We start from the raw sequence: 13,723 nt of genomic DNA on the forward strand, positions 1-13,723 counted from the left end.
TCATACGGTGTCGTTTCTACGGATTTTTATGGTGCTCTATTTAAAGTGAATGCAGCTGTCTCTAATGCATAACTCCAAAATGATAACGGCAAATCAGTAAGAGACATCATAGAACGAACCATATCTAAGAGAGTTCGATTACGACGTTCGGACACACCGTTTCGTTGAGGTGTTCCCGGCGGTGTCAATTGTGAAAGTATTCCACATTTCTTTAAATGCATGCCAAACTCATAACTCAGATATTCACCTCCACGATCAGATCGTAGAAATTTAATCTTCTTGTTACGTTGATTTTCTACTTCACTTTGGAATTCCTTAAACTTCTCGAAAGTTTCAGATTTATGTTTCATGAAATAGATATACCCATATCTACTCAGATCATCTGTGAAGGTTAGAACATAACGATAACCACCGCGCGATGCTACACTCATTGGTCCGCACACATCGGTATGTATGATTTCCAATAAGTCAGTAGCTCGCTCCATCATACCAGAAAATGGAGTCTTAGTCATTTTTCCCATTAGACATGCTTCGCATCTATCAAGTGACTCAAAGTCAAGTGATTCAAGTAATCCATCGGTATGGAGTTTCTTCATGCGTTTCACTCCAATATGACCAAGGCAGCAGTGCCACATATAAGTAGAATTATCATTCAATTTAATTCGCTTAGCATCAATGTTATGTATATGCGTATCACTACTATCGAGATCTAACAGAAATAAGCCATTCTTTTCTGGTGCTCGACCATCAAAGATATTATTCATAAAAATAGAACAACCATTATTCTCAGACTTGAATGAATAACCGTCTTGCATTAAACAAGATCCAGATATAATGTTCATGCTCAACGCGGGTACAAAATAACAATTATTTAGGCTTAAAACTAATCCCGAAGGTAGATGTAGAGGAAGTGTGCCGATAGCGATCACATCGACTTTGGATCCGTTTCCAACGCGCATCGTCACTTCATCTTTCAGTAGTCTTCGTTTATTCTTTAGTTCCTGTTTCGAGTTACAAATATGAGCAACCGAACCAGTATCAAATACCCAGGTACTAGAACGAGAACCAGTGAGATAAACATCTATAACATGTATATCATATATACCTTCTTTCTTCTTCTTGACAAGGCCGCTCTTCAGATCAGCCAGATACTTGGAGCAATTACGCTTCCAGTGTCCCTTCTCCTTGCAGTAATAGCACTCAGCATCAGGCTTAGGGCCGTTCTTAGGTTTCATAGGAGGCGTGGCAGCTTTCTTGCCACCCTTCTTGAATTTTCCCTTAGACTTGCCCTGTTTCTTGAAACTGGTGGTCTTGTTGACCATCAACACTTGGTGCTCTTTCTTGATCTCAATCTCAGCAGCTTTTAGCATGCCAAAGAGTTCAGGTAACTCCTTGTTCATGTTCTGCATATTGTAGTTCATCACAAAGTTCTTGTAACTTGGTGGCAGTGATTGAAGGACATGATTAATCCCCAGTCTGTTAGGAATCACTATTCCCAAGTCACTGAGTTTCTTCGCATGCCCGGTCATGGCGAGCATGTGCTCACTAACGGAGCTGCCTTCTTCCATCATACAGCTGAAGAAATGTTTCGATGCTTCATAGCATTCCACGGCCGCATGAGTCTCAAAAATAGCTTTCAGCTCTTTCATCAACTCATGAGGATCGTGGTGCTCAAAACGTTTTTGAAGATCGGATTCCAGACTGCACAGGATGGCACACTGAACTTGAGAGTACCGAGTTTTCCGAGTCTCGTAAACAGCTTTTACTTCATCGGTTTCAGTTTCTGCAGGAGGGTCACCTAGCGGTGCATCAAGCACATATTGCAGATTTCCGCCAGAGAGGAAGATCCTCACATGACGGAACCAGTCGGTGAAGTTGCTACCGTTGCTCTTAAGTTTTTCTTTCTCTAGGAACTGGTTAAAATTGATTGGGGACGCCATCTCTACAACATATATTTGCAAAAGTTTAGACTAAGTTTATGACAAATTGAGTTCAAATTTTAATTCAACATAATTAAAAATCTAGGTGAACTCCCACTCAAAACAATATCCCCCGCATTGTCTTAGTGATCACATGAACCAAATCCACCGCACCTAAGTACGATCATCACGAGACAAGGTGTGATTTCAATGGCGAACACTCAAAGTGTTCATCATATCAACCATATGATTCATGCTCTACCTTTCGGTATCACGTGTTCCGAGACCATGTCTGTACATGCTAGGCTCGTCAAGGCCACCTTAGTATCCGCATGTGCAAAACTGTCTTGCACCCGTTGTATGCACTTGTTGATTCTATCACACCCGATCATCACGAGATGCTTCGAAACGACAAGTCTTGGCAACGGTGCTACTAAGGATGAACACTTTATTATCTTGAGATTTTAGTGAGGGATCATCTTATAATGCTACCATCGTGATCTAAGCAAAATAAGATGCATAAAAGGATTAACATCACATGCAGTTCATATGTGATATGATATGGCCCTTTTGTGTTTGCGCCTTTGATCTTCATCTCCAAAGCACGGACATGATCTCCATCATCTTCGGGCATGATCTCCATCATCGTCGGCGTAGCGTCAAGGTCAATGGCGCCGTCTTCATGATTGTCCTCCATGTAGCAATCTTTACAACTACTTTGAGATACTACTCAACATGAAATTTAAAGACAACCATAAGGCTCCTGCCAGTTGCCACAATACAATAATGATCATCTCATACATATTCATCATCACATTATGGCCATATCACATCACCAAACCCTGCAAAAACAAGTTAGACGTCTCTAATTTGGTTTGCATATTTTACGTGGTTTAGGATTTTCGAGAGAGATCTAATCTACCTACGAACATGAACCACAACGTTGATACTAATGTTTTCAATAGAAGAGTAAATTGAATCTTCACTATAGTAGGAGAGACAGACACCCGCAAAGCCTCTTATGTAATACAAGTTGCATGTCGAACGAGGAACAAGTCTCATGAACGCGGTCATGTAAAGTTAGTCCGAGCCGCTTCATCCCACTATGCCACAAAGATGCAAAGTACTCAAACTAAAGATAACAAGAGCATCAACGCCCACAAAACCATTGTGTTCTACTCGTGCAACCATCTATGCATAGACACGGCTCTGATACCACTGTAGGATAACGTTGCATAGAAAACAAAAAATTTCCTACCGCGAACACGCAATCCAAGCCAAGATGCAATCTAGAAGATGGTAGCAACGAGGGGATTATCGAGTCTCACCCTTGAAGAGATTCCAAAGCCTACAAGATGAGGCTCTTGTTGCTGCGGTAGACGTTCACTTGCCGCTTGCAAAAGCGCGTAGAAGATCTTGATCACGGCGCCACGAACGGGCAGCACCTCCGTACTCGGTCACACGTTCGGTTGTTGATGAAGACGATGTCCACCTCCCGTTCCAGCGGGCAGCGGAAGTAGTAGCTCCTCTTGAATCCGACAGCATGACAGCATGGTGTCGGTGGTGGTGGAGAAATCCGGCGGAGCTTCGCTAAGCGTGCGGGATGAGGTGGAAGAGAGAGGCCGCTAGGGTTTGGGAGAGGGGGGCGCCGGCCACTAAGGGGTGCGGCCACCTTGGTGGTTCTTGAGGTGGCCGGCCCCCTCCCCTTGGCCCTCATTATATAGGTGGAACACCCAAGAGTTGGTCTACAAGTCTTCGAATAAGACCCCAAACCAAAACCTTTCATAACACATGAAACCTACCCAAGCTAGGACTCCCACTAGAGGTGGGAATCCCACCTTCCTTGGGAGGGGGTGGCCGGCCCCCTTTGGGGAGTCCACTTGGGACTCCTCCCCCTTAGGGTTGGCCGGCCATGGGAGGTGGAGTCCCACCGGGACTCCGCCTTCCTTAGTGGTTTCTTCCGGACTTTTCTAGAACCTTCTAGAACCTTCCATATAACCTTCCGGATCATTTTAAATCACATAAAATGACTTCCTATATATGAATCTTATTCTCCGGACCATTCCGGGACTCCTCGTGATGTCCGAGATCTCATCCGGGACTCCGAACAAATATTCGAACTTCATTCCATATTCAAGTTCTACCATTTCAACATCCAACTTTAAGTGTGTCACCCTACGGTTCGCGAACTATGCGGACATGGTTGAGTACTCACTCCGACCAATAACCAATAGCGGGATCTGGAGATCCATAATGGCTCCCACATATTCAACGATGACTTTAGTGATCGAATGAACCATTCACATACGATACCAATTCCCTTTGTCACGCGATATTTTACTTGTCCGAGGTTTGATCATCGGTATCACTCTATACCTTGTTCAACCTCGTCTCCTGACAAGTACTCTTTACTCGTACCGTGGTATGTGGTCTCTTATGAACTCATTCATATGCTTGCAAGACATTAGACGACATTCCACCGAGAGGGCCCAGAGTATATCTATCCGTCATCGGGATGGACAAATCCCATTGTTGATCCATATGCCTCAACTCATACTTTCCGGATACTTAATCCCACCTTTATAACCACCCATTTACGCAGTGGCGTTTGGTGTAATCAAAGTACCTTTCCGGTATAAGTGATTTATATGATCTCATGGTCATAAGGACTAGGTAACTATGTATCGAAAGCTTATAGCAAATAACTTAATGACGAGATCTTATGCTACGCTCAATTGGGTGTGTCCATTACATCATTCATACAATGATATAACCTTGTTATTAATAACATCCAATGTTCATGATTATGAAACTAATCATCCATTAATCAACAAGCCAGTTAAGAGGCATACTAGGGACTCTTTGTTTGTCTACATATCACACATGTACTAATGTTTCGGTTAATACAATTATAGCATGATATATAAACATTTATCATAAACATAAAGATATAAATAATAACCACTTTATTATTGCCTCTAGGGCATATCTCCTTCACTTTCGCCACCGCCACCGCCCTATCACCACCACCACCGCCCCCTTCTTTACCGGGATTAATTAGTTTTTACTACATGTTTTCAGGAGTGACACATATGGCGGACGATAGAGCCGACCCGATTAGGGATAACTATAATCCAGAAGCCGAGGCACATCTTTTCGGCATCATAAACGGCGACATTCTTTATGTGCCGCCCCAAGAAGATGAAGAAGATGATATCTCTTCTTATCTGAACCTTGGCGGTGAAGATGAAGGTCGTCAGCGAGGTGATGACGAAGGAACGGTCACTGTTGATGGAGGTCAACCATCGAGAAACACCTCCGGCGATGTTGATAAGAAATTAGCAATCACCACCTCCGGCGAGGTATATATTCTAGTTACTTACATTGAGCCTCTGGTGATAGGTGATACAAATTTATACATTCTTCATACATCTTATTCTAGTTACTTACATTGAGCCTCTGGTGATACAAATTTACCGATTTCAATAAATATGTGTATTAACTCGACTCTCTTTCTTATTTTAGCCCTCGGCCAGCGGATCGTCGAAAAAATCGGTGAAGACAAAGCGTGGCAAAACCAATATGCTGAAACAAGGAGTAATATTTACCATTAATGTTATCAGTCCAAAAGGAAAGCCGCTGGAGCCCGAAGAGGCGTACACCAAGTTCATCAACCAATGTGGAGTCATTGTTAGAGACAGCGTCCCGATCACCGTCCAGGAATGGCATGAGCCAGTGAAGGCACGTGTTGGTTCCAGTTTCGTCAGCAAGAGAAAGAAAAAGGAATGCTGGAGAACGCTTATGGAGCATTTCGTTCTACCTCCGGAATACCGCAAAAAAGATGAATTCGGTAACGATGATCCAGAGGGACGTAAGAGGAGGAGGCTGGTCAAAGAGTTCGCTCTTCAGAAGATGGCCACATTATTCCAGACATACAAGAAAAATTTAGCGGCTCAATATGTCGAGAAGGGGAAGACTCCGGATTTCACCGGACAGTATGAGAAGCTGAAAGATGATTGGCCCGAATTTGTGAGGCAAAAGAAATCAGAGGAATTCAAGGCCATATCGGATAAAAATAAGGCAAATGCAGCTAAGAAGCAGTACAATCATATTATGGGGCCAGGAGGATACCGCCTTTCGGAGCCTAAGTGGCAGAAGATGGAGGATGATCTGAGGGCGCGAGGAATCCCTCTAGGTACCGAGGGATGGGACCCTAAAGCTGGTGGTACGGGCATGGGGGAACGCTAGACCCGGTGACAGGGGAGTGTACCCACCGAGACACAAAGTTTAAACCCACCCAAGCCCTTATTGACGCAATGAGGGACTCTCAAGAGGGGAAGATCAAGTTCAACAGAAAGAATGACCAGCTGACAAGAGCCCTCGGGAATCCTGAACACGGAGGACGTGTACGAGGCAAAGGCGTCATTTCGTGGGAAGAAGGGTTTTCCCAGGAAAATGACCCCTACAGTTACAGAAGCCGTAAGAGAAAGGCGGATAGGCAAAAAGATGTGCTGGCGCGGTTGGCATCGGAATTCAATGAGATGAAGAAAACTGTGGATGTACTAGTACAAGAAAGAGAGGCAGCTCGGACGCATGAAGATCATCCACCGGATGTCGGAAGCCAGCAGAGGAGAAGCAGCGTGGCTTCCACGGAGGCCCCACCGGCTGGTGCACATGCACCGACGATCGAAATTACTGCACCGGAGCCTCCGGCGATCGAAATTACTGCACCGGAGCCTCCTCGCTACCCCGTGGACGATGTAAAGGAGATGAAAGAATTTCATATGTATTATCCAATGGGGAACATGTCCATGAAGGTAGCCATCGGCAGTGCTTTACCATGTGAACCTGGAGCACTCCACCACAACAAGCCCATTCAAGATGGCTATGCTCGTGTCACGGTGGAGGACATAGTACAAGGGTTTGAGGACCTGGAGATTGACATTGCTACACCTGAAGGGGAGAGAAGACTTGGAGATGTCAAGCGCCATTTCATTCTATGGCAAAAGAAGTTTATCAAGTTTCCAGGCGAGGCGCCAAGGCCAACAAGTCCACCCCCCTACGGTGGTGGTGGCGGTGGCGGTGGTGGTGGTGGTGGTGGTGGTGGTGGTGCTTCACCTACACCTCCTTCACGTCAGCCGACGCCGCCCCCCAATTCACCTCTGGCGGGTAAGCAGACGCCGCCCCCCAGTCCGCCCCGGGCGGGTAAGCAGACGCCGCCCGCCCGCCCCCCAATCCACCTCCGGCGAAGAAGCAGAAGCAGTCCTGGACTATTAACCCGGAACCTTATGTACCTAAGACCACAAAGGTACCGGAGCCATCACTGAAGCCTCTCCCCACGAGGCCTTGGGAACGTAGTGCCGAGGAAGTCGACGCGGCCGCGGCTGCTCACCATGAGAAATGGAGGGCGGAATGCCAGGCAAAAAGAGAGCCCGAGCCCAAGCCAGTATATTCTGACAAGGAAAAGAAGTGGGCTAAGTCATTTTTGAGCACACCATCCCAAGCCGCGAAGAATCTGCCTGACGACTATGCACGTGAACTTCGTAGGCAGGCACTCATGTTGAAGGAGAAGAAAGAGCTGGCGGAGAAGCAGGAGAAGAAAGCCTTGAAGGAGGCCGAGAAAGAATTAGCAAGTAAAAAAAGCGGGAAACGAGTTGCCCCGCTCGGGGAACAAAGTAAACAATCGATCGCCCCGCTCATAGTGAAATCCGCCGGTCCGGATGCTGAACTAATGGACCCCATAATCATATATAGCAGCTGCGGCAGAACAGGGAATGACCGTAACGGGTGCCAGAGAACAAGCGGCCCTGATCGGTATGACTCTTCGTGCACTGTTAGGCCTTGATGAGGCGCCAGTGAGGGAGGTAGTAATTACATATGTGACGAGTGGGCCTCTCGTCGAGCCTGCGCAGGAAGAGGATCTACCTCCACAAATGAAAAATCTGCTGAAATGGTATAAGGGTTACATAAAAAATAAAAACGCCAAAGAATATATTTATGCAGAAGTTAGACATGAGCATCACTTCAAACATTACTATGTAACAATTCATCTGAGTGAATTGTTCCAGCTTTTCAATCTGCGCGAGCTCGACAAATCTATCATCAGTTGCTACGTTCTGTAAGTGATTTATTTCTACCCCATCTCATTCATATTGCCTGCACTATATATATGTCCTAACTATATTGTTGTGTACGCTATTATGCAGAATGAAGATTAAGGAATGCAGAGTAAGGAACGTCCATGATGTTGGGTTCATTGACCCACACATCGTTAATGGATATGAGTTAGAAAAATTCCCCGCCGACGTGGAGGAAGACCTGTGGCAGTTTCTTACAAAGCAGGAACTCAAAAGTGATATTCTATTTCCTTACCATTTTGGGTGAGTGTTTCTGTCTTGAGCACATTTTCTTTTGTTTACTCCATGCATGGTATGTGGCCGGCTAATCGATGAGTTATGCATGACTGTGCATGTATCGTGTCCGCAGGTTCCACTGGATTCTGCTAGTAATTCAATTTCACACCTCCACATGTCTCGTCCAAGACTCTCTGACTTTGGATGCAAAGCTTTGGGGCGACATGAGAAGAATGATGCAGAAGTAATTATTTTCATTCATTTGCGCTCTATATCGATCGGCCTATTTCGTTCATTTCCTAATATCAAGTAACTAATAACTCTCTTGTTCATTTAATTTTCTTTGCATCGTAGGGTTTGGAGATGGTTCGCAGATGAAAGGGTCGGTGAATTCAAAAAAGAGCTAGAATTCTTGCGGTCAGTGGCTGCGACTGGGGATATTCAGCCACCGGGGACCAATCTATGTGGATACTATGTTTGTGAGATGATCCGGAGATACACCTCTGAGCGGGTTCCGTGTGATAACAATGTCAAGAGGAATAACCTCCGGAAGATGCTTAGTCCAGAAGCTCGCTTCCGACCACTTCAAGAGGAACTAGCTGGATGGTTCACGAGGGAAGTCGTCGATCCTAAAGGAGAACACTATGTAGAGGACGTAGAACTTCATATGCATTAAATTATGTATGGAAACTTGTTCAAAATTGTATATGGTCATCCGATGATATTGAATATATATTGTATATTCCTCTTGAATTCTTTTTGGTTCTAATTTCAAATTTATTTGAAATTGTACATTCATATGCATGTATGTAGTACCGTAGAATATGTGAAACTCCTTCAAAATTAAAATAAAACACAAAAAAAATAAAACAGTACAAATTAAAAAGAAATCAGGTTTAGGGGGGGCTAAAATCCTAAACCTGCGGCGGCCTTTAGTCGCGGTTGGCCAGAAGAACCGCGACTAAAGGTCCTCCGCCCCAACTGTCGCCTGGCGCCCACTTGAATGGGCCTTTAGTCGCGGTTTGTAACCAACCGCGACTAAAGGGGGGGCTTTTGTCCCGCATGTTTAATACCGGTTGCACAACCGGTATTAATGGATGTTACGAACCGTGACTATTGGCCCTTTTTCCACCAGTGTTTAGAGAGATTTTTGGCATCTCGCTCGACATTTGCTGGTCCATGTTTCATGGAAATTGTTGCCTGTTCCGCTTGGAACATTTGAAAGATTGGAAAAATGATGTAATTTTCAGAGGATCTGTGTCTCTTGCTCGCTGGAAAACTGGCTTCCAAAGGGACGTGATGCTATATATATTTAAAGTAAAAACAGCTCAAGTCCAACCTCTTATTGATTGGTTGTTGGCTCTCTTTCTTTAATTCACTTTATAATGTTGTTAGTCCACGTCTACCCTCCTTGATGTAATTTCTGAGACTTTGGTTTTCCTATATATATATAAAAAAACACGCAACATAATCTACATTCATGCAACTATTCATTGAAATTTATGAACAAGTAAAGAACCTCTATAATACTATAGGCAGAGGAATTCTTTTTCTTTTTCTTTTTCTGTAAGATGAGAGGTACTGTAATTCATTTTAAACGGGCGTTGCGGGTACATAGTTTCATTGTCAAAGTATCATACAAGTTACATCTCATTTTAATCAATGGTCATGAAAAGGTTCCATACCAATCACCGTAAAATAGCTCATTAATTTAAGGTGAACACTGGCTCTATGAGCCTTGTTTGAAATAAGAACCATGGTTGCAACTTGCATTAAATCCATCGCCATGCATTTACAATGTTTTTACTGAAGGCCCGATCAAAAGAAAAGTTGCTGACGTTAAGCAGCCCCAGATCAACTCCTTTCCCATTTAACCCCCCATAAATATCCTCCCTGTAACTCCCGTTAAAGTCATAAATCTCCTCCCTGTAACTTCCATCTGAGATAGTAACATAGAGCTACATGCATTACCAACTATGCAAATTAATGACATGGCATGATATTAAATGAAGAAAGAGATGGTTGTGGTAACTATGTTACCGTAACATCACACTTTTCAAGATAGAATGAGTCTACAAGTTAATTAATACACTCATGTATGATACCACATCTAAGTTACTATGCATTAAGTAGTAACATAAAGTAGTGTCATATGCATGACACTACTATATGTTACTCCCCACTATGACTAGTCTAAAGCAAAGGGAGAACAACACAATTTACTCCTCTTGTTTCCACGTCCCATGTTCTTCATTTCCTTGAACACCAGACTCGCTTTTCATATTAGAAAGAAACTAGACAAGAGATGGAAGACAACAGGAGGAGAACCAAGCTGCGCAAATCCCTGCAGCTCTGCATTTCCAGGAAGCTCAAGAAGATCCCTCCGATTCACATCCCCGGCTCAGCCATTCCAAGAAACATCGCCAGCAGGCGGCTCCTCTCCACCTGCAGGTTCCCGCGGACCCAGTCGGTGGACATCGACCAGGCCGCCCCTTGTGCCGCCCATGCGACCCACCCCTTCGCTACCTATGTATCTTTCGCTTCCTCGCCAAGGCAGATCGCCCCTGCGACCCGCCTCCTAAGTCGCCCCGGCACCACCGAGGTCGTCCCCATGTGAGCCACCCCCTTCGCCGTCCCCTGCGCCGCCGAGGCAGTCCCACTACGACCAGCCCCATGTGTCACCGACGACGCATACTGTCCCATGCGCCGATGAGGCGGACCGCCTTCTGCGCTGCCCAGCAATGAGATTTGGAGGGTGCTTCATTTGGCCCTGTGTGGGCAACACTAGCGACACAGGGGCCGTGGGGAGTCCCTGCCTGCGCTTGCTCAAGGGCACATATCGTGCACCATTTTCATCGATGTCGTACATGCACGCCTGGAGGTAGATGATACATATGACATGTGGGCCATCTTAGTCAGTGGGAGTAGCAAATTATTTAGATTTTTTGTAGTGGAAAACATGCTAGGGTTCAAATTATACTAGGATTGCATAGTTTATTGTACAAATGACAGGGATTTCAAGTTGGGGTTCATTTCGCCGAACCTCTATGAGTTCAGGGTTTACTATAGACTTTTCCAACAATTTATGACCTAATGAATGAGGTCTCATATATGCTTATCGAAAAAAAAGGATAATCATCCATATTAATATTATACTACTACTCCTTGGAAATAAACTAATTGTTTAGTACGATATTATCACCACAATTAATAAGGTTTATTTTGTGCCAAAAATCCAACTACTCCATTAACATGTAGAAAAGCGGAGGAGTACATAAAGTTTAACCAAGTTTTAAGAAAAGCATTATCATGTACGGAGTACAACCTAAAATCAGCACGGCTAGTTGCATCATGAAACACATTTTAACATGATATGTATACAATATCGCAATTTTTTATATTTTTTTAGAAGTTCCACTGAACTTACTTAACTTGTTTTTTCGATAATAATATAGACCTTATTCACTAAAATGAGGAGTAAATATTAGCATTTAATGATTGCCAACCCAACATAGTGAATGTCTTTACAAACTTCTATCTTATCACATAAGCCTAACAGTATAAATAGACGCGTATAAGGACTCTTGCCTCCTACACCTCAACTTGTTAATCGAAACTATTTTCCTTCTAACATCTCAAGTTACCAATCCAGGTATTTACCATGGCACGCAAGATGGTTGTAGCAGCTGTATCGATATTCCTATTAGCGGTCTTTTTCTGTCACGGTAAGTAAAGAACATAGTATTAGAGATATACAATAAACATTCGTCCTGATTGACTTCTAATAACACAGGTACGGAAGCAGAGTGTCAGATTGACCGCTCCAGCCTGGCAGATCCATGTGATGATATAAAGTGTATGGACTTCTGCATACAACGGAAGTATCAAAATGGGACATGTCTTTATTCTGGGGAGGGTCCTGGTATAATTCATTGCTATTGCCTTAACTGCGGGGGTAAAGCTTCGGTTGATCAACCGGCGCTGCTAGACTCAAAGAGAGCCTGAACGTGCAACATACTAGTGATGCATATTTCTATTTAATATTTGTGTAATAAAACATCCAGTTTTCAAATTTGATTACAATGTGGTCATGGGTTTTGGTTTATTCTTTTGAAATGTTGTTTTTTATGACTATTTTGAATTAATGGAGACCCTAACTATCATTCCGTATTCTTAGTAAGTAGTAGATTCTTTAGTTATTTACAATACTAAGAAATTATAGTGAAACAAAATGTAGTATATAAAAGCATGTGTTTTATTATTTTTGGCGGTGGTAATATAAAAGCACACATGACAAGAGGAAGTCCTAAGAAAAATAAAATGGACGAGGTGTAGAATGTAGCAGCGATGCTCGTTGTGGTACGACGGGGGTTCTTGTAAAGAGGCACAAATTTTCTGAGTGTATGTTACAAATGGTTATCGCTGCACAGTTCTAAAATTTATTAAACTCTAGTAGATCTTTGATTGTTAGCTTTATTAATTTAAAGCCAAACCATGGATGCAACTTGCATTACATCCGTCGCCACGCAGTTACAAGGTTATTACTGAAGGCCCGACCAAAAGAAGTTGCTGACGTTAAGCAGCTCCAGATCAACTCCTTTCCCATTTAAGCCCCATAAATCTCCTCCCTGTAACTCCCGTTAAAGCCATAAAACAAAGGGAGAACAACACAATTTACTCCTCTTGTTTCCACGTCCCATGTTCTTCATTTCCTTGAACACCAGACAAGAGATGGAAGACAACAGGAGGAGAACCAAGCTGCGCAAATCCCTGCAGCTCTGCATTTCCAGGAAGCTCAAGAAGATCCCTCCGATTCACATCCCAAGCTCAGCCATTCCAGCAAACATCGCCAGCAGGCGGCTCCTCTCCACCTGCAGGTTCCCGCGGACCCAGTCGGTGGACATCGACCAGGCCGCCAGCGCCGACAACAGCAGAGGCAACGGCCACGCCGCGACGCTCTCCGACGTTGATCGCTTCCTCTTCGACAACTTCCGATCTCTTTACATACATGACCGCGACGAAGACGTGTGCCTCTCGTCATCGCTGGGGACATCCACGTCCCTCGTTCAGCCGACTGCTGAAACATCATCGTCATCGAGTTTAGTCATAGAAGGCGCCGGCGACATTGTCGGGGCAGAAGATGACGGCGGCAACAATGCGGCCATAGTGCTATTCTCCGTGGATCCTTACACAGACTTCCGGAGATCCATGGAGGACATGATTCGGATGCACCATGGTCAGGAATTTCAGCCATTGGACTGGGACTTTTTAGAGGAGCTACTGTTTTACTACCTCCAGCTCAACGATCGAAGTGTGCACAAGTACATTCTCAAGGCCTTCGCTGACCTCACTGCTGGAACCCACAAGGATATTCCGGCCCCTGGAAAACCGCACTGGGCTGACAAGAGCGCGAAAGGTTAAGACACCTAGATTCAAAGATTATGTAGCTAG

The 13,723-nt window shown here is 44.3% G+C and overlaps 1 protein-coding gene across 1 annotated transcript; it reads left to right on the forward strand.

Annotated features, from left to right (window-relative positions):
* The first annotated feature begins 13,003 nt into the window (after window positions 1–13,003).
* Window positions 13,004–13,693, forward strand: LOC127339704 (transcription repressor OFP14). Its single transcript, XM_051365523.1, has one exon. It carries the CDS (start codon window positions 13,004–13,006, stop codon window positions 13,691–13,693), a length of 690 nt encoding a protein of 229 aa, XP_051221483.1.
* Window positions 13,694–13,723: the final 30 nt, after the last annotated feature.

The sequence above is a fragment of the Lolium perenne genome, chromosome 3, assembly GCF_019359855.2.
Source record: "Lolium perenne isolate Kyuss_39 chromosome 3, Kyuss_2.0, whole genome shotgun sequence".
NCBI classification, from domain to species: Eukaryota; Viridiplantae; Streptophyta; class Magnoliopsida; order Poales; family Poaceae; genus Lolium; species Lolium perenne.

Excerpts from the sequence above, each read along its gene's own strand:
- LOC127339704 (XM_051365523.1), top strand. The coding sequence starts at position 13,004 with ATGGAAGACAACAGGAGGAGAACCAAGCTGCGCAAATCCCTGCAGCTC.